Genomic DNA, 20,185 nt, shown 5'->3' on the forward strand with positions numbered 1-20,185 from the left:
GTGAAGAGGAGGCGGTAGGTATAGACCGCAGGAAGGAGCCAGAGAACAGAAGGTGGGAGCCTTCAAGTATTTGAAGTCGATTTACTGAATCAACTCAAGTGTTTTCCAGGAGAGGAGCATGACATTTTGGGGTAGAGGGGAAAGGTGGCAAGTCTGAGAAGGAAACCAACAAGAGTGGTTGGCGAGGTGGGCTGGAGGGCCAGGGACAGACAGCGTGACTTGTGGAGGGAGGACACCTCTTCAGAAAGAAACGGCAACATGTTGAAAAGGGACTGACTGCAAGATGAGGCAATGCCCACTGGGTCTGGGTAAAAGTCGTCTGGTGCGATGTGGAAAGGGGGCTGGAGTGGAAAGGAGTCTGAGCAGTGCTCACGCCAAGGAGCCACTGCGGGACCTCATTCACATCAAGCAGCACCCATCCATCCTGGGTCAAGTCTCAGGTGTTCTGGGTTCACCTCTAACCTGAGTCTACAGCCAGGAAGCCGCAATGGAGAAATGGCTGAGGAGTGTTCCAGCCTTGGGGTTTGGCCTGGCAGAGATGTCCAAGGTCATGATCATTGAGATAGGAGGGGAAGGCAAGGGTACACGGATGTGAGGTTCGGGGAATGGGTCCTGCAGTTGACAATGAGGGCACCCGAACCCGGCACCACAGGCTTTGTGTGAGCAGCAGGTAAAGGTATCCAAGTCTGAGACAGGGGCAAGGGGAAACTTCCTCATGCAGAGGGGTGGTGTCATGGGGAATGAGGCAACCCCATGTCACAAAAGGAAAGGGACGAACCCAGCAGCGTGCAGACATAAGCCACGGTCTGGCTTCAGGGAAGAGGAGTGGGTCCTTAACAGGAATGTCCGCTGGGGCAAAGGAGTTTTCTTGGGAGGGATGGAGGGGCATGTCCTCTGCAGGCGACCACTCCCCAGGCAGCAGAGCCAAGTAAGTGACCAGATGAGACTGCGTAAAGGAGGCTGGGCAGGGACAGAGGCAGCCCTGCTCCCTGGAGCCCTTGGGCAAGGCCGGCAGGAGGGTTGTGGCACTCACACATGTGTGACTTGCAGGAGGTCCCATCCCACCATCTAGTGATTCTGTCCATCGCTGCTGGCCCGCAGCCCTGCCTTGGGTCACTGGAGGGCAGATCAAGGACCGACACATGGCATTCCAGCCCCATCTCTTTGCTATTTGTAATTAACAAATTTATTTACATTTCCTGAACCAAAATTAATTGTAAAATTTAACAGGAAGTGGGTAACATGACCTCTAAGGTGGGCTGTACACATAGTTGCTCTATTTCCAAACTAATAACTTGAGTCCTCACCCATAGCTGGGCCCCCCACTTCTTCCTTTGAAAGGAGACACAGAATAGCACCAGGCTTCCGGAAGCTTCAACATTTAAAGAGACAACTCTTTAAATGCACGGACGCAGAGAAGGGTGAGAAGAACCACGGTACAAATTGTAATGAAAGAAAAAGTGGCCAGAGAATCGATAGCAAACCCATTTCTGTCTCCAGATTAATGACTTGGCTGCCAGAAATGGGGGGAGGTCCTTGGGGAAGGAGAGGAGGGAGCGAGGGAGGAGGGTGATGTGGAAGTTGGCAGGTGACACACTGGCCCCGGAACAGCCGAACTTCGGGCAGGCAGCTCAAGCTGAAGAGGCAGAGAAGGGCCGAGAGGGGTCCCAGAGGGGGCTCTGGCCACATCCTGGGCTCAGGGGAAAGGTCAGTGCTAGGCCCCAACTAAGTGCCTGGGGGAGGGAGCTCTGTGAGTGGTGCAGCCCAAGCCCCTCCTCTGCTTCATATGTTCCTGAGGATCTGTGTGCGGGAGCGTGGGGGGCTGGGGGAGGGGACAAACACAGGCATTTTGGAAAGCAGGAGCGGCCACATGCTCGTGAGAAAGGAGGCCGGGGTTGGGGGTGGAGCACACCAACAGCTAACCCGCGGCTCTGCAGAGAGGCAAGGGCCTGTGGAGGGCCAGGAAGCCGGGCCAGGACTCCTGCTGCCCCAGCTCCTTTGTGGTCCCTCCCCATGCCAACTTTGCCTCTGCCTCCTGGCGTGGGCGGCCAGCCTCAGCTGGGCAAGCACACTGTAGACTCTGCCTGGTCAGGAACATGGCAGGAGGCGGGGGTAGGAGAGGGCAGCCCCCAGCCCAGATTCTCTCCCAAAGACCTGGCCAGTGGGAGGGGTGGCTCTGTCAGCTCCATGGAGCTGAGCGTGACAGCTGCTTGCTGGACTTCAAAGGCCAGGCCCGGGCCTCCTTCTGGCTCTTTTGGGGAAGTCCTGGGGTTCTGCCCCTCCTGCGTCCTGGTCAGCCCTGGCCGGGTGTGCAGCACCCAGCAGAGGAGTAAGTTGTATCTGTGGCCCTTCAATCTGGAGCTGCCTGGCCCTGTGAAGAGCCAAGCACCTTGGGGACTCATAGGAGCAGCTCTCTGCCAGCATGGGGCTGGGGCTGGGGCTGGGGTTGGGACCAGGGCTGGGAGACAGGGAGACAGGGCACCTGGAGAGGCTGGGGGGCCCAGAGGCATCGGGAACAGCTGGCTCCCGCACTGGCTGGCAGGGGCTGCAGGAGGGAGGTAGACCTGCTCTCTACAGGTGCTCCCGAGGGCTGCACACTGGTAGCTGAGTACAGGGGAGCTGATGGCCAGCCTGGAGCTGTGGGGCAGCTGGGGAGCTGGCCAGCCTCCTGGGATACAGGGCCAGTGGCTGTACACTCAGAATCCTCAGGCCCTGGGGGCCACCCTTTCCCCAGCCAGGAGGGCTGTGTGGCCCAGAACTCTGCTGGTCTGTCTGTGGGCTGCCAGGGGAAGGGGTCTGGGAGAGAGAGGCAGGTCTGTGAGTGGCACAAGGGCTGGAGGGAGGCGAGGAGCCTGGACTCATGGCCTGTAAGGGGAAGAGAGGGAAGACGCTTGCCATTAGTTGTCCTGGTGCCGCAGGGGTTGGGGGCTATTGGGACAAAAAATGAAGCCGGTGGCCAGGAGGCCCCCACTCTCTTCTCAGCACTGCCACTGGGGAACTGAACCTTCCGCTTGTGGCCAAAAAGTGCCAGGTCTGGGCCAGAGGAGAGTTCCATAAAACCAGAGCTAGGCAGGAGGCATTGGCAAGCAGGGCTCCTGGACACTGGTATCCCTGGGGGGTCCACAAACACATCAACTGACACCCCCAGGTCCTGGCAGCTTGCTATAGGTCCAGGTACCTCACCAGTCCCTGCACGTTCAGCTGGTGCCTGCGTGCTGTCCACTGTCCCATCCTGCTCTGGGATACCTGATGCCTGGCAGCTGTCTTCTTTCCTTATCCTGGGAGATGCTGCCCTGGGATGGGAGGGCTGATGGGGGTGCAGAGTCTCAGGACAGAGAGGGTCACAATCAGAAGCTGGGGAACCTGACCACCTGTTGGGACAGAAACACTGTGAGCTGCAGGTTTCAACTTCACAGCAGGCCTGGGCCAGGGCTGAGGGCACAGGGAGAGCTGCCACAGCTGGCGGTTCATGTGCCGAGAGAGCTGCCTTCTCTGAGGCCCTGTGTGAAAGTCCTCCTGTTTGGGTCTAACCTGCCGTAGCAGCCAGCACTGTGTGCACTTCTCTTGGCTCTGCGGCCTGTGGTTGGGGCCGGCCAGAGGAATAGGTTAGAGGCTATTCCATTTCATGACTTCACAGAGGAGGCTGTGCCCTTCGGCAGCTGAAGAAAGCAGCGCAGTGCCTGGCTGTGCAAGTTGAGCTTGAGGTGGAGATTTGGGGTGAGAGGTGAAGCCACAGCCCCAGGTGGGAGAGGGTCTGCCTTGCTGGCAGCAAGGGGAAGCAGGGCTCAGAGGGCCCTGGAATTCCCACCAAACCCCATGCAGTCCTTTCTGGGGGTGACTTCTACAGAGGGGAAAGACTTTGCTTTTCACCTATTTAGGAGAGGCCCAAGCACTAACCCCCTGCTCCCTGGCCAGAACTGCTTATCAACCACATCAAAGCCCATGGAGTTGGAAGGGAGCCACAGTCTAGTCTGGGTCTAGTCTTCATCAACTGAAGCCACAAATGGAGGTCTTTTTATTTTTTTTGGCCAGCCCCAAAACAAACAGGACTGAGGATAAGGGGAAAGGAAGGTGAGAAAAGAGGAAAACATCACAGTCTGGTCCCAGCAGCCACCAACCTGAGGGTCTCTTCCCACCCAGAGGGCAACAGAGGAGAGAGCAGACACAGTTGTGCCTGCCAGCGTGGCACTCACCTGGGGAGGCCAGCCTGGAAAGGGATGTCTGCAAAGCTGTGGCTGAGCTGAGCAATGATCCTGTCCACTTCTGCATATAGATGGGCTTCCAGGGCAAAGCTCCGGTGCTGGGCACTCTGAAGATGCTGCCGGCGGGGAAGAGGAGCACAGGGCATTAGATGAGGCCTGGGGGGAGGGGACACGGAAGCTGACCTCCCAGCCCATGCTCTGGCCCTGGAGGACAGCCATAGCAGCGTAGACATCGCATAGGAAGGACTCATCCCCAGTGAGCAGGCTCCCTCAGGGCACTCTGGGAGCAGCTGCTTAACGGGGAAGGGGCTCACCACATGGAGCTCCTCGAAGGCCTCCTGACAGCACTCGCAGTAGCCTTTCTTCCTCCTGGGCATGGTGCGGGCAGCTGATCGTGGGCTTGGCTCTCCATCCTTGGATTCTCTGGGGAGGGTACATAGTGCGGCAAAGTGGTTACTGCTGGGGCCCTTGGGGGGAGGAGCCACTACTTAGAGCCTGGAGCCTAGGTCAGGGAGGGGAAGGACCAAGATGGCCAAGGGGCTGTGCAGGCACCGGCAGGCAGGCCTTCCCTGAGCTTGGTACCAATCATCTAAGAATGGCAAGAGGGGAACAAGGAAGAAGATGTCTGGAGACCTCCCTGTGGGCAGCCTGTCTTATCTCTGTCCTTCTCTCTCTCTCTTTTTTTTTTTTTTTTTTTTTGAGAGAGTCTAGCTTAGTCACCCAGGCTGGAGTGCAGTGGTGCGATCTTGGCTCACGGCAATCTTCACCTCCTGGGCTCAAGCCATTCTCCTGCCTTAGCCTCCCGAGTAGCTGGGATTACAGGCACCCGCCACCATGCTCAACTCATTTTTGTATTTTCAGTAGAGACGGGGTTTCACCATGTTGGCCAGGTTGGTCTCAAACTCCTGACCTCAGGTGATCCACCTGCCTTGGCCTCCCAAAGTGCTGGGATTACAGGTGTGAGCCACCGCGCCAGCCATCTCCGTCCTTCTCTTAAACGACAGGTGAGGATGGGATGGTGATGGCTGCAGCAAGAATCCCTTGTAGGAATTCCAACTCTGTGCTCAAACCTACACCCACATTCATGAGACCTGAAAGATGAAAGGGAAAAGGTCTCAACCACAGTGAAGGGACTGCTCTTCTTTTCCACCCTGAATGTCTCCCCAGCTTGGTTCAGTCTGTCCCTTCTCTCATGCTGCCTTGGATCTCTCACAGCTGTCCTCACTGTCCGCTAGGACTTTCAAACCTTCCTCAAACCTGACTTCTTTTTTTTTTTTTTTTTTGAGATGGAGTCCTGCTCTGTCACCCAGGCTGGAGTGCAGCAGCACGATTTCGGCTCACTGCAACCTCCGCCTCCTGGGTTCAAGTGATTCTCTTGTCTCAGCCTCCCGAATAGCTGGGATTACAGGAACACACCACCACGCCTGGCTAATTTTCTTTTTTTTTTTTTTTTGTATTTTTAGTAGAGACAGGGTTTCACCATGTTGCCCAGGCTGGTCTCAAACTCCTGACCTCAGGTGATCCGCCCACCTCAGCCTCCCAAAATGCTGGGATTACAGGACTGAGTCACCACATCCGGCCAAGCCTGAATTCTTATCTGAATATCAGCCCCATATTTCTAACAACCAAAGGGCATTTCTATCTGGCTGTCCAGCAAACTCGACAAGTCCAAAACACTCCTTTTAAAGACTTCCTAAGTATGACACAAAACCCAGAAGATATACAGAAAAACTCATAAATTCAGCTATATACAACTTTAAAATATGTATGCATGGCAAAGAATCATTAGCAAATGATATGGTTAGGCTTTGTGCCCCCACCCAAATCTCATATTGAATTGTAATCCCTATAATCCCCAAGTGTCAATGGAGAGACCAGGTGGAGATAACTGAATCAGGTGGTTTCTCCCATGCTATTCTCGTGACAGTTCTCATGAGATGTGATGCTTTTGTAAGGGGCTCTTCCCCCTTCACTCACCACTTATCCCTCCTGCCACCTTGTGCAGAAGGTGCCTTGCTTCCCCTTTGCCTTCCATCATGATTGTAAGTTTCCTGAGGCCTCCCCAGCCATGCTGAACTGTGAGTCTATTAAACCTCTTTCCTTTACAAATTACCCAGTCTCAGACAGGTCTGTATAGCAGTATGAAAATGGACTAATATAGCAAAGTTAAAAGACAAACCACAAACTTGGGGTTTTCTTGTCTTTTAAAAGTATTTACAACTTCTCTGCTCAGGGAGGCTTAGGAAAAAAATATATATATTGATTTATTTACAACTGCCAGGTACAGTGGCTCACACTTATAATCCCTGCACTTTGGGAGGTCAAGGTGGGAGGATCACTTGGGCGCAGGAGTTCGAGACCAGCCTGGGCAACATGGTGAAACCCCACCTCTACAAAAAATATAAAAATTAGCCAGGTGTGGTGGTGCACACCTGTACTCCCAGTTACTTGGGAGGCTGAGATGGGAGGATTGCCTGAGCCTAGGAGGTGGAGGTTGCAGTGAGCAGAGAAAAGAAAATATTTACAACTAATAACAAAGAGCTCATTTTTCTAATATGAGAAGGGCTCCTTACAAATCATTAAAGTGATCAATAACCAAATAAAAAATGGGCAAAGTATAAAAAGAAGGTTCACATAAAAAGAGATTCAAACAACCAAACATATGCAAACTTAATTAGCCTCATTCATAGTAAGAAAAAACAAAAATTATAATTATACTGAGATACAGTTTTTAATCTGTTATACTGGAGGTCAGCATATCTGCCAGTCACAGCATGAGGCAAGGGGATGGGAAACAGCCTCTCCCATGCAGTGCAGGTAAACATATAAGTTGGTATCCGCTCCATGAAAAGCCATTTGGCTGAATTTATCAAAATTATAAATGCATATATCTTTTGACCCAATATTTCTACCTTTAGGAATTTATTCCACAAATATACTTGAACAATTGCAAATTTACTCTGAACATGATTTTCATTGGAGCTAATCTAAGCATCCATGAATAACAGACTGGTTAAATAAAATACAGTAAATACATTCCATACAATGGAATAATGGATACCCTGCAGCCATAAAAGGGAATGCAATTTTTTTTTTTTTTTGAGACAGGGTCTACTCTGTCACCCAGGCTGTTGTGCAGATTCACCACCTTGGCTCACTGCAACCTCTGCTTCCCATGCTTAAGCAATTCCCCAGCCTCAGCCTCCTGAGTAGCTGAGACTACAGGCTTGCACCACCATGCCTGGTTAATTTTTGTATTTTTAATAAGGTGGGTTTTCGCCATGTTGCTCAGGCTAGTCTCAAACTCGTGAGCTCAAGTGATCCACCTGCCTCAGTCTCCCAAAGTGCTGGAATTACAAGTATAAGCCACTGTGTCTGGCCAGATTTTTTAAAAATATAAAAATAGAGATGGGCGGGGGGGGGGGGTCTCATTATGTTGCCCAGGCTGGTCTCGAACTCCTGGCCTCAAAGTGATCCTTCCCCCTTGGCCTCCCAAAGTGCTGGGATTACAGGTGTGGTCTATCTCCAGAGATAGTTCATGGATATACAAGTACATGTGTATCCTTCGTTCCCTCTTCTTACATAAAGAATCATATAGGCTGGGCGTGGTGGCCCACGCCTGTAATCCCAGCATTTTGGGAGGCTGAGGTGGGTGGATCACGACGTCAGGAGTTCAAGACCAGTTGGCCAACATAGTGAAACCCCATCTGTACTAAAAACACAAACAATTAGCCAGGCGAGGTGGTGTGCACTGTAATCCCAACCACTCAGGAGGCTGAGGGAGGAGAATCGCGTGAACCTGGGAGGCGGAGGTTGCAGTGAGCAGAGATCACGCCACTGCACTCCTGCCTAGGCAACAGTGTGAGATTCATTCTCAAAAAAAAAAAAAAAAAAAGAATCATACAGTATTGACTATGCTGGATGTTACTTGCTTTTTCTTTTCATGCTGCCCCAGGCTGCGCTCTCCATTTGGCAGGGGTGAGGCACCACTCGGATCTCCTCCAGCCTCTACCCCTGGGAGGAAGGTTGCACCAGTGAGGGGATACAACTGGAGGCTGGGTGTGGAATATAGACTTTTCACATTAAACCATTTGTAACACAAATTTAAAACTTTTTAAATTTAAAAAATTTTAAACTTTAAAATATAATAACGATTTCAAAAATATAAAAATGTAAACACTTCTTCCTACACATATTTTCCACATACACACATGCCTGGAACTTTGATGTCCCACCAGGGCCAACTCCCTGCCTAGGCGCCTCACATGCAGATACCAAAGCTTCATTGCTTCATCTTCCCTTTACAGCCTCTTAGCTCCTCTGTGATCCCAAGGCCATCCCAGGCCTAGCATCACTGCCAGCGCCAAGCCTGGGCCACCTTCTGACTGGCTCTCCCTGGTATCCCTTGTATTGGGACTTAACCTCACCTCTTTCTCTCCTTGCTCCCATTTCATCTACTGCCACATTCCCTTAATTTTTTCCCTCCTATTTGTACTATTTTCTTACCCACAGCCTTTGTCAGCTGATGGAAACCGCAGAGCCTCCTTGGCCCCAGGAACTCCAGGGCTGAGAGTCTGCTCTGTTCTCTCCTGGTCTATAACCCCACAGCCCAGAGGTTAGAAAGGGTCTGAGAAGGCATCTCACCCATCACCTGAGCTGAATTCCTTCTCTACTTTGGTTAATGAGGGTTCAAATTCTCAAACATCTGCAGAGTAGAAACATTAACAAGCCCACAAGCCATGAGCCACGTAATGCAGCGATCTTCTCCCCCGCCCCGCCCCTTAGTTATTCCTGATGTTTGGCCCAACCAGTTTAAACTTTGATATTCACTGAAATCACCTGAGAGCTTGTAAAATGCAGCTTTTGGGGCTCCATCATCAGATATTTTGATTCTATAGATATGGGGTGGAGTTTAGGAACCTGCATCAGGGTTTCACTCTGTCATCCAGGCTGGAGTGCAGTGGCACAATCATAGCTTACTGCAACCTTGAACTCCTGGGCTCAAATGATTGTCCTGCCTTAGCCATCTGAGTAAGTGGGACTACAGGCACTTGTCATCATGCTTGACTAATTTTTTTTTTTTTTTTTTTGAGAAGGAGTCTCGCTCTATCACCCAGGCTGAAGTACAGTGGCGCAATCTCAGCTCACTACAACCTCCGCCTGCCGGGTTCAAGCGATTCTCCTGCCTCAGCCTCCCAAGTAGCTGGGATTACAGGTGTGCACCACAATGCCCGGCTAATTTTTTTTTTGTTTGCATTTTTAGTAGAGAAGGGGTTTCACCATATTGGCCAGGCTTGTCTCAAACTCCTGACCTGAAGTGATCCGCCCACCTTAGCCTCCCAAAGTGCTGGCATTACAGGCATGAGCCACTCTGCCTGACTCATAATTTTTTACATTTTTATTTTTTTTTTGTAGAGGCAGAGTCTTGCTATGTTTGTGTGCCCAAGTTGGTCTCAAACTCCTGGCCTCATGTGATCCTCCTACTTTGGCATCTCAAAGTGCTGAGATTACAGGCATCAGCCACTGTGCCCAGTTAGAACTTGTATTTTTTATTAAAGAGACCCCAGGGGACTCTGATAATGGTGGTCTATAGATATGAGTTTGAGAAAGCGGTCTATTGTCTTCTGTGTATACTCGGTAAACCCTGCCGAGTGAGGTAACTGCTGGATGCACCATGTCTGGTTGCAATGGTCCATGCTCTGGGGGAAACAGTGCAGGCCAGGGGTTCTGGGCGGACAGGGTAAGAGTGCTGTATCTCAGCAGTGAATTAACAAATAGGTCTTCTTTGACCCTTAAGGAGAAGGGGGTGCCCTTCACAACCCTGGCACCTCCCTTTCTTCTTCAAGTTAAATTCTTCAGTACGGTTGAAGAACACAAAATAAAATGGATGAACGCTCCTAGTCTCTCTTCTCTGGGCTACGTTCCCAGAATAGACTTTGCCTAAGGAGCAAACACATGGCCATTCCCAAATCTGACCAGCAGGCCCCCGATGGGGAGGACTTTGGCCTGTAACCAGCCCTTGGTACTCAGGAACCAGAAAGACCCACCTGGTATGGTGCATGCTGCCCAGGGTCGTCGGGGCCTCAAAGGGACTTGCATCTTTGGGTCCAAGAAAAGAAATTTCAGGAAAGGATTTAAACTGATGATGTAAAGGACGAAACTTCCTGCAACAGAGAAAACTTCCACTTTGACTACAATGGGGAAGGTAAAGGCTGAGGAGGGGGCCTCGCCCAATGCCCTAGAATTCCAGCCCTGATAAAGTGGACTCTCACCTCCACATCTTTTAAATTCTATAACAAAACTCATCAGCCTTTCTAGGTTAAATTAATACGTATGTTCTCCCTGTCTACTTTTCTTTTTTTTTTTTTTTGAGACAGAGTCTCGCTGTCGCCCAGGCTGGAGTGCAGTGGCGCGATCTCGGCTCACTGCAAGCTCCGCCTCCCGGGTTCACGCCATTCTCCTGCCTCAGCCTCCCTAGTAGCTGGGACTACAGGCGTCCGCCACCATGGCCGGCTAATTTTTTGTATTTTTAGTAGAGACGGGGTTTCACTGTGTTAGCCAGGATGGTCTCGAGCTCCTGACCTTGTGATCCGCCCACCTCAGCCTCCCAAAGTGCTGGGATTACAGGCGTGAGCCACCACGCCCGGCCCCTCCCTGTCTACTTTTCAAACTCATACCACTGCCTCCCTGGAATCCTATAAGCACCCTCTGGGCTTATCCTATTTTATATCTAAGGAAATGAAGCCCAAGAGGTTCTGTGACTTGCTCAACGGCTCACAAATAGTTAAGCGGCCAAGGTCAGATCAGAAGCTACATCTCCAGACTCCTGATCTACTTTTCCCCACCTTCCCATTTGTTTCTTGACCTTACAACAATCTTTGAGGACTCTAGCCTGGCAGATTCTAAATGGAAGAATGTTTAAACCAGAACAGTTATTTCCCTGTTCTGTGAAGTGTTCTTGCTGGTCCTTAGAACTATCTGAGGGCTGGGTTCTGAAAGGAGAAGACAGGCACAGTGAAGGTTCTGGATAGTCAGACCTGGACTGAGTGGTTCTGGCAGTGTGCCTCAAGTTGCAAACATTTAAGAGATTTGCAGAGACAGAAGTGATCTGTGTATACTTCGCAAACCCTGCCAAGTGAGGTAACTGCCGGGTGCACCATGTTTGGTTGCAATGGTCCATGTTCTGGGGGAAACAGTGCAAGCCAGGGGTTCTCAGGGAGCAGGGTAAGAGTACTGTAGCTCAGCAGTGAATTAACAAATAAGTCTTCTTGGACCCTTAAGGAGAAGGGGGTACCCCTCACAACCCTGGCATGTTTCTTTCTTCTTCAATGATATTGTTTCTGCTTAGGGGGCTTGAAACTTGAGGATGGGCAGGCTAATAGGCCTAATAGGCTTTGAATGCACCTGCTTCAAAACAGCACATAAAAAAAAATCACAAGAGGCTGGGCACTGTGGCTCCCACCTGTAATTCCAGCACTTTGGGAGGCCGAGGCAGGTGGATCACCTGAGGCCAGTTCGTGATCAGCCAGGCCAACATGGCCAAACCCCGTCTCTACAAAAAATACAAAAATTAGCTGGGCGTGGTGGTGAATACATTTAGTCCCAGCTACTCGGGAGGCAGAAGAATCGCTTGAATCTGGGAGGCAGGGGTTGCAGTGAGCCGAGATTGTGCCACCGCACTCCAGCCTAGGTGATGGAGTGAGACTCCGTCTCAAAAAAAAAAAAATTTTCACAAGAAATCTCAGCTCCAGTTGGATCTCCTCTCTGGCCTATAACGTCAGGAATATGTGTACCCCTCTCTGGTGACAGTGATATACCTGTGCCTGCCATGTGCAGTGCAGATACTGAGGCTGTAACAGTGCCTTTCAGCCGTTGCATATGTGTCATGATTACCTACATTTAAATAGGTGTGAAGGGGCTGGGGATGAATACGCACTCTATCCCACTGGAACTGGAAGACAGCACCTCTGTACCATCCCACTGTTCTCTCCACTTGCCTTTGGGCCACCAAAGCCAGCGCAGCACTGTCTGCAGGTGCTGAGAAGTGACCCTGGGCTTGTCTGGAGGATGGGCAGGCATGCCAGGCTCCTAGGGCTGGTCTCAGCTGCCCTGCCCTTCCCTGTCTGAGGCACACAGACAATTCTGTCCTTAGTAGTCTCTGCTGGATATACATGGACTTATTTCCTTTAAAAAATTTATTTAGTCTGAAAATGCCTTTTTGGAAAAAATATTAAAAACAAAAATTTAAATTTTGAGATAATTATAGATTCACATAGACTTTCGATCTTGTACTTACTGAAGATTCAGTGATAACCAACATGGCTGCTAATAGCTCATTAGGTTAACATTGTCAATGGGACCCTCCTGCTCCGAGGGAAGAGGAGATCATAATGGTGGACAGAGAAGACACAAGACAGGGTAGGCAGGACACCTGGATTCTAGCCTTGGGCTGCAATTTATTAGCAAGGTGGCTGTACACAAGTCCCTTCCTTTCTCTGACCTCAGTTTTCCCCATTAGGAAGAGATGGGCTCTCCTCATGCTTTTTTCACCCAGGGCTGTCAGGAGGTAACATGAGCCATAAAACGATTTTCAAAGTGAAACAGAAAGGCTTTATCAAGTACAGGGTGGCCTGACAAGGGAATCCCCAGTACCACCCCTAGCACCCTAATTTCAGCCAAGATGATGTCTTGGACTATACTAGCACTGTGACTGGGTAATGATTTGACATGAAATGTCAGCATACACCCAAGGGGAAAGGAGTTGCAATAATGAGCCTGCATGGGACACCATGAGCTCATAGAGCAGAGTATTAAATGGAGGTAATTCACACACAGGATCATTAACCTCTGACTCATCTCCAAGAGGACTATTCACTGTATAATGCCACTCTCAGAGGCTCCTCCTGGTTTGCGTGAGACTTCTCCATGACAATGGGAGAAAGTGGCTTCTCAGGAAGATGAAGGTGCAGGGTTAAGGGGCTCCATGTCTTCACATTAGCTTGAGGCCCCTGAGCACTCCTCCCTCCTCTGTGCAGGCCTAGCTGGGGCAAGCAGAGAAAGGAGGTCTCACTCACCTGCTTTCATCTTCGATTTTGAGGAACGGGGCCTTCAGTCTGGCCACTGAAAGGGGAAGAATGCACACATCAGCTATCTGTCTGCCCCTGTGCAGGGCCTGCACCACACATGCAGGAAATGCTGAGAGGGAAGGCTCTGCCAAAGCCTAAGAGCCTTGCAAGAGCTGGAAATCATGCCACCCCAGGCTGCGCTCTCCATTCACTCAGATCTCCAGCCTCTACCCCTGGGAGAAAGGTTGCACCAGTGGGGGGATAGGCTGCAGTGTAACTGCAGCCCTAGATGGGCCCTTCCTCTGCAGGACGCAGGAGCTCCTGTGTGTGGATTCTGGAGGCTATCGACCAACCAAAGATGCCACCACCATCAGACACCTGGCTGGTTTGGTGGGAGAAACCCAGCCCCTGATGGCTTCTGCTAAAAGCAGGGTGGGGGTGGTCATTCCCACAAAGTCCCAGGTCCTTCCTAGCCCTTTGCTTCTGGAGCCTCAGGATACTGAGGGGCCTAAGATCAACTCCCAGGCAGAATGCTCCAGGAGGACCCTGGGTTTTTTGGAGGGGAAGCAGAGAGGAAGAGGGATAAAGAGTGTTTAGTGGTCTTATTAGCAGGATGGTAGAAAAATATCACAGGTAAAATCTGGTTCCTGAAAAAATAGGGCAAAGGAGTGCTGAGAAGATGAATTTGGAGTCAATTAAGAGACTCACCCCTATTAGATAGTTATTCGCATAGCTTACAAAATCCCTTAGGCATCAGGACCCACAGTGACCAGGAGTCCTGTCGAAGGGGCAGCCAAGGCAGCTGAAATCCCGGGCCCATCTGACAGCCATAAATTCCCCAAAGACGCTGGCACCTTACAGCTCCCAACTGTACTTGAGGCCACCAGTAGCACCCAAGCAAAAAGCAGCCTTTTCTCCTTTAGCAGCAGCTCTCATTAATTACTTTTTGGGGACAATTTCTTGTCTTTCTAATTAACTGAGACAGTTATTAAAATCAATTCCCCTACAGACTTCCTTGAATTTTGAGCATGAGAGAGGTGCCAAGTGACTTTTCTTAGCTCCTGCTTGTGCATGAATAAATGCCACTGAAAGAGCATCTTTGGGAGAAACATCCAGGGGGAGCAACTCTCCTGCTGTCCAAGAGGAACCAGGAGACGGAGTCCATCAATCTGCCAGTTTGTCAGTTTCACGGAGTTTGGCAGTTCTGAAAACGGTAGGCAGCTGTCAAACTGCCCACCCCCAAACTGCTACTGAATCAGAAGGAAAAGGATGCTGAACCTCAATCGATGCCCAGGAACAGCCAGAGGACACAGGAGCCAAAGTGTCTGCATGGGGTCTTGGCTCTAAAGGAGAAGCCCCAGCCCAGCAGCTCTGGACTTGCTCTTGGACATGCCTCTCTCGCTCCAGAAACCTGAGGACCAGGCCCTGGAAACACAAAGGGGCAAGATAACCTGGACTCGCTTGCTGCCACAGAAAAGTGAGCAGATGCTGCCACAGAGGGAGTCGTGGGGAAGTGTTTAGGGAGGGAGGGATTGCAATTAGATGAGGAAAAGCTACCACACTGACCTTTCCGTGTTCTTGACTCTGCTGCTGGACATGTTCCCTAAATGGAAAGGAAAAATAGGTTAAGGATGTGAGGAAGCCACGGGGGTCAAGGAACTGGGCCTGATAAGCCAAGTGGCTGCCAGTCTGTCCCACTTTGCTTCCTGCTGTTGAGAGGCCTGCAGAACCAGACTCTCAGGCCCTGAGCTGGAGCAGACCTGGGCACAACGGCTCCCTCCTCGGCAACACGATGAATAAGCGGGGCACTCGGTGTGTGAATCTTAATGGCAGCTGACTGTGCAGGGAGTGCAGGACAGTACAGAGAGCAAGAACTCTGGAGTCCCAGAGGCCTGGTGGGTACTTCAGCTCTGCCACCTGCAATGTGAAGAGTACCCACTGACCTCATCGCATGTGGCACAGAATAGATGCTCACTAAATGGCAGCTTTATTTTCTAGGTACTGATGCTGTTCCAGGTACCCTATAGGACTAGGATAAAGACGATAGCCATTTGCTTTCCTATGTCCTATCTTGTGTACTCTGATCCTGTGGGTCAAAATCAATGTTTAAGCCAAGGTCAAACAAAGCTGATATTAAAAAGTAAATGGAGGCTGGGCGTGGTGGCTCACGCCTGTAATTTCAACATTTTGGTAGGCCGAGGCAGGTGGATTGCTTGAGCTCACAAGTTTGAGACCAGCCTGGGCAGCATAGTAAGACCCTATCTTAAAAAAAAAAAAAAAAAATTAGCCAGGCATGGGGGTGCATGCCCATAGTCCTAGCTACTTGGGAGGCTGAGGTGGGAGGATGGTTTGAGCCCAGGAGGTGGAGGTTGCAGTGAACAGAGATTGCGCCACTGCACTCCAGCCTGGGCGACAGAGCCAGACCTTGTCTCATAAAAAAAGTAAAGTAAAATAAATAAATAAAATAAAAAGAAAAAAGAGTAAATGGATCTTCTGGTATATACCTGAAAAATAAGTAAATAAATATAAGATAAATGGAATAAAATAAAAAAATCAGCTTTAGCTGGAGGGCCAGGATGATGGTGGATCCATGACCACCTGTGCCTCTGGGCCTTAAGAAGTTCCAGATTCTCCTGTAGGCCACACCTTGGGGGCAAACACAGTCCAAAGAAGCCTCTCACATTCCCTTGCGTATCAGCACATTACACCCAAAACTCACTTCACTGCTAGATATCTACAAAACTAATTTTTTTTTCTTTTTTTTGAGACAGAGTCTCACTCTGTTGCCCAGGCTGGAGTGCAGTGGTGTGATCTCAGCTCACTGCAACTTCTGTCTCCAGGGTTCAAGCGATTCTCCTGCCTCACCCTCCCAAGTAGCTGGGATTACAGGCATGCGCCACCATACATGGCTAATTTTGTATTTTAGTAGAGACAGGGTTTCACCATGTTGGCCAACTGGTCTCAAACTCCCGACCTCAAGCGATTCACCTGCCTCGGTCTCCCAAATTACTGGGATTACAGGCGTGAGCCACTGTGCCCGGCCTACAAAACTGATTAAGTTAAAGTAAAAATGCTGTGTATCTGCATAGAAGGGGGGAATTTTTGACATATTTGCTTCTATGTGCATAGAGTCCTAGAAACTGTTCACACTTTCAGGGAGGGAGGTCAGTGGTTGAGGAGAAGCTGGAGCAGGGCGAGAATTTTTGTTGTATACCCTTTTGAATTTTGAATAACACAAATTTAACAGCAGCAATGTCCCCAACACTCCTAGAGGAGAGGGTGTGGAGAGGGCGTCAGTGTCTGAATGCTCCATCCACTATTTTTTTAAGTTTTTTTGAGACAGAATTTTGCTCTGCCGCCTAGGCTGGAGTGCAGTGGTGCGATCATGACTCATTGCAACATGTCTCCCGGGTTCAAGATTCTCCTGCCTCAGCCTCCTGAGTAGCTGGGATTACAGGCATGTGCCACCACGCCCGGCTAATTTTTGTATTTTTAGCACAGTCGGGGTTTCACCACACTGGCCAGGCTGGTCCTGAACTCCTGACCTCAAGTGATCTGCTGGCCTCGGCCTCCCAAAGTGCTGGAATTACAGGCGTGAGCCACCATGCCCAGCCGCTCCATCCACTTTGGATGTGGCTTGCTAGTTCTGTTAGCTAATCAGCACTGTTAACTAATAGCTATTACTGTTCGTCCTGTGCCTGGATGCCAGGCTGTGGGTAGATCTGTAGATTTAATCCTTCCTCAGATTGAGGCTTGGGTGAAGATACTGTGGCTTTAAACCAGGTTGGGCTCTCTTGATGTGGTACACACAGTTCTAACGCCAGCAAAGAATGGAAAACAAACAAGGATTTAGAAGATGGCAGCTATTTCAATCACTCCTTCTCACCCCTGCAGTATGCAGACTCGTTCCCAGTCTAGAGGCTGTACAGGGGAAGTTCCAGAATAGCAGCCTTGTCAGTGCCATGGGCATTTATGAACTTTATCTGGTCCAGAACTACTGTAGGCAGCCCATGGCCCAGGCCATAGGGATGTCTCAGCAGGGTGTGTGCCATGGGAGGACTGCAAGTGCCACAGAGAAGAGAGAAGAAAGGGTGTTGCAAAGCTATGGGCGCTAGGACTGAGGTAAGTAAGAGGCTGCATTCCTCTTCCATCTTTCAGAATGGCCAGGAAGAGATGGTTTGGGTGGGCCATGGATTTACCTAAGTTGTCACTGATTTCATTGAAAACCATCCATTTGTCCTTCAGTTCAGCAGGATGACCTACCTCTGGCTTCTTTGGCTGTTGTTTTTTCACACATAAAGACGCAAGAGACAGCTGTTGCACGTGCATCATCATTTCTGTGGAGAAGACAGAGAGTTTGTGCCAAAGGCTTCCAGTCTTCACTTACCTAGCACAGCCCCTTCCTGGGCTGCAGGACTAAACTCGCTGGGCCAGCCCACTGAATCACTCCAGCCTTGCCTGCCACCTTCTGGCTACACATCCCCTCTGCATCTCCTGACAGCGGAGGTTAAGGACTGGGTCCTCTATCCCTGGAACAGCACCTGAGCGGGTGTCACGCTCTTTTGCAGCATTGAATACAACTCATCTTTGAACAGAAGGTGCCTCATGGCTTGCTAAGGACTTTAAGGCACCACTGAAGAGCTGTGGCTGTGAGGGAGGCCATGCTGTGTGAACTACTCAGCAGTACCCTCAGGTGAAAGACCAGCAAGGGCTAAACATGCTAGCACCCCTCTAACAGAGAAAGGCAGGGAAGGAGATCAAGTCAGAAATGGCTGATTTTTCAGTGAGATGAAGCCCTCCACATGCCAGACCAGGAACTTCCCCTGTACAGCCTCTAGACTCCCCTGGAAGATCTTGGTACCAAGGGGTGGGGCAGTGCCCCAGTCAGCACCTATGGGCTGTCCCATCTGGACCAATCCTCTAAAATGGATCAGAGAAAACTCCAGACTCAAGAATGGAGCTGGGTATGAAACCACTCACTGCCAGCTGGTTCAAGACAACTATTCTAGTGTAAACAGGCTGCAAACAGGTTGTTTACAGTGTGAAAAAAGAAGGAGCACAAAATTTACAGCTGAGTAAAACTGAGAGTGGTGGGCCACACTACACACTCTGGTGAGACCATGGACAATTTGCCTAATCCCTTTGAGGCTCAATTTCCTCATCTGTATAATGGGGACAGGACTGTAGTGAGGATTAAATGAGGTAATTCGTAGCACAGAGTCAATACCTGTTAGGTGGCCATGAATTTTTTTTTTTTTTTTTTGAGACGGAGTCTCGCTCTGTCGCCCAGGCTGGAGTGCAGTGGCGCCATCTCGGCTCACTGCAAGCTCCGCCTCCCGGGTTCACGCCATTCTCCTGCCTCAGCCTCCCGAGTAGCTGGGACTACAGGCGCCCACTACCACGCCCGGCTGATTTTTTGTATTTTTAGTAGAAAAGGGGTTTCACCGTGTTAGCCAGGATGGTCTCGATATCCTGACCTCGTGATCTGCCCGCCTCGGCCTCCCAAAGTGCTGGGATTACAAGCGTGAGCCACCGCACCTGGCCGAATTTTTTTTTTTTTTGAGACGGAGTCTCGCTCTGTCACCCAGGCTGGAGTGCAGTAGCATGATCTTGGCTGACTGCAACCTCTGCCTCCTGGGTTCAAGTGATTCTCCTGCCTCAGCCTCCTGAGTAGCTGGGATTACAGGCACGCACCACTAGGCTCGGCTAATGCTTGTATTTTTAGTAGAGACGGGGTTTCACCACGTTGGTCAGGCTGGTCTCGAACTCTTGACCTTGTGATCCACCCGCCTTGGCCTCCCAAAGTGCTGGGATTACAGGTGTGAGCCACCACGCCTGGCCAGTGGTCATGAATATTAAGATCATTTCTGCATTTGTAAAACAGGATCATGATACTAGCTGGGGGAGAGCTGTAGCAGGTGACATGAAAAGGCATGTTCTAGGGACCTCCTGCGGGATGCCGAGGCCACAGCCTGCACTCTGCGTCCTCACCGCTTTCCCCCTTCCCCACATCCTCCCGCCTGCACTCTGCGTCCTCACCGCTTTCCCCTTCCCCACATCCTCCCGCCTGCACTCTGCGTCCTCACCGCTTTCCCCCTTCCCCACATCCTCCCGCCTGCACTCTGCGTCCTCACCGCTTTCCCCTTCCCCACATCCTCCCGCCTGCACCCTGCGTCCTCACCGCTTTCCCCCTTCCCCACATCCTCCCGCCTGCACCCTGCGTCCTCACCGCTTTCCCCCTTCCCCACATCCTCCCGCCTGCACCCTGCGTCCTCACCGCTTTCCCCCTTCCCCACATCCTCCCGCCTGCACTCTGCGTCCTCACCGCTTTCCCCCTTCCCCACATCCTCCCGCCTGCACTCTGCGTCCTCACCGCTTTCCCCCTTCCCCACATCCTCCCGCCTGCACTCTGCGTCCTCACCGCTTTCCCCCTTCCCCACATCCTCCCGCCTGCACTCTGCGTCCTCACCGCTTTCCCCCTTCCCCACATCCTCCCGCCTGCACTCTGCGTCCTCACCGCTTTCCCCCTTCCCCACATCCTCCCGCCTGCACTCTGCGTCCTCACCGCTTTCCCCCTTCCCCACATCCTCCCGCCTGCACTCTGCGTCCTCACCGCTTTCCCCCTTCCCCACATCCTCCCGCCTGCACTCTGCGTCCTCACCGCTTTCCCCCTTCCCCACATCCTCCCGCCTGCACTCTGCGTCCTCACCGCTTTCCCCCTTCCCCACATCCTCCCGCCTGCACTCTGCGTCCTCACCGCTTTCCCCCTTCCCCACATCCTCCCGCCTGCACTCTGCGTCCTCACCGCTTTCCCCCTTCCCCACATCCTCCCGCCTGCACTCTGCGTCCTCACCGCTTTCCCCCTTCCCCACATCCTCCCGCCTGCACTCTGCGTCCTCACCGCTTTCCCCCTTCCCC

The 20,185-nt window shown here is 51.2% G+C and overlaps 1 protein-coding gene across 7 annotated transcripts in view; it reads right to left on the reverse strand.

The window, feature by feature from the left end:
- Nucleotides 1–335: 335 nt before the first annotated feature.
- Nucleotides 336–20,185, reverse strand: part of DBF4B (DBF4B-CDC7 kinase regulatory subunit) — a 44,185-nt gene continuing 24,335 nt past the window's right edge. For 5 of the 7 annotated variants that reach the window (XM_008954550.4, XM_063598986.1, XM_034941686.3 and 2 more), the window contains 7 exons: nucleotides 17,531–17,604; nucleotides 14,834–14,870; nucleotides 13,277–13,322; nucleotides 10,250–10,366; nucleotides 4,517–4,625; nucleotides 4,194–4,318; nucleotides 1,164–3,371 (listed from right to left, as the gene is read on the reverse strand). In XM_008954550.4, coding sequence (XP_008952798.3) covers nucleotides 2,399–3,371; nucleotides 4,194–4,318; nucleotides 4,517–4,625; nucleotides 10,250–10,366; nucleotides 13,277–13,322; nucleotides 14,834–14,870; nucleotides 17,531–17,604 — 1,481 coding nt within the window. In that variant the 3' untranslated portion in view covers nucleotides 1,164–2,398. Of the gene's footprint in view, nucleotides 1,117–1,163; nucleotides 3,372–4,193; nucleotides 4,319–4,516; nucleotides 4,626–10,249; nucleotides 10,367–13,276; nucleotides 13,323–14,833; nucleotides 14,871–17,530; nucleotides 17,605–20,185 lie in introns of those variants that run through there. The other 2 variants (XM_063598988.1, XM_055101995.2) reach the window with 2 other exon arrangements.

Source organism: Pan paniscus, chromosome 19 (genome assembly GCF_029289425.2).
Source record: "Pan paniscus chromosome 19, NHGRI_mPanPan1-v2.0_pri, whole genome shotgun sequence".
NCBI lineage: Eukaryota > Metazoa > Chordata > Mammalia > Primates > Hominidae > Pan > Pan paniscus.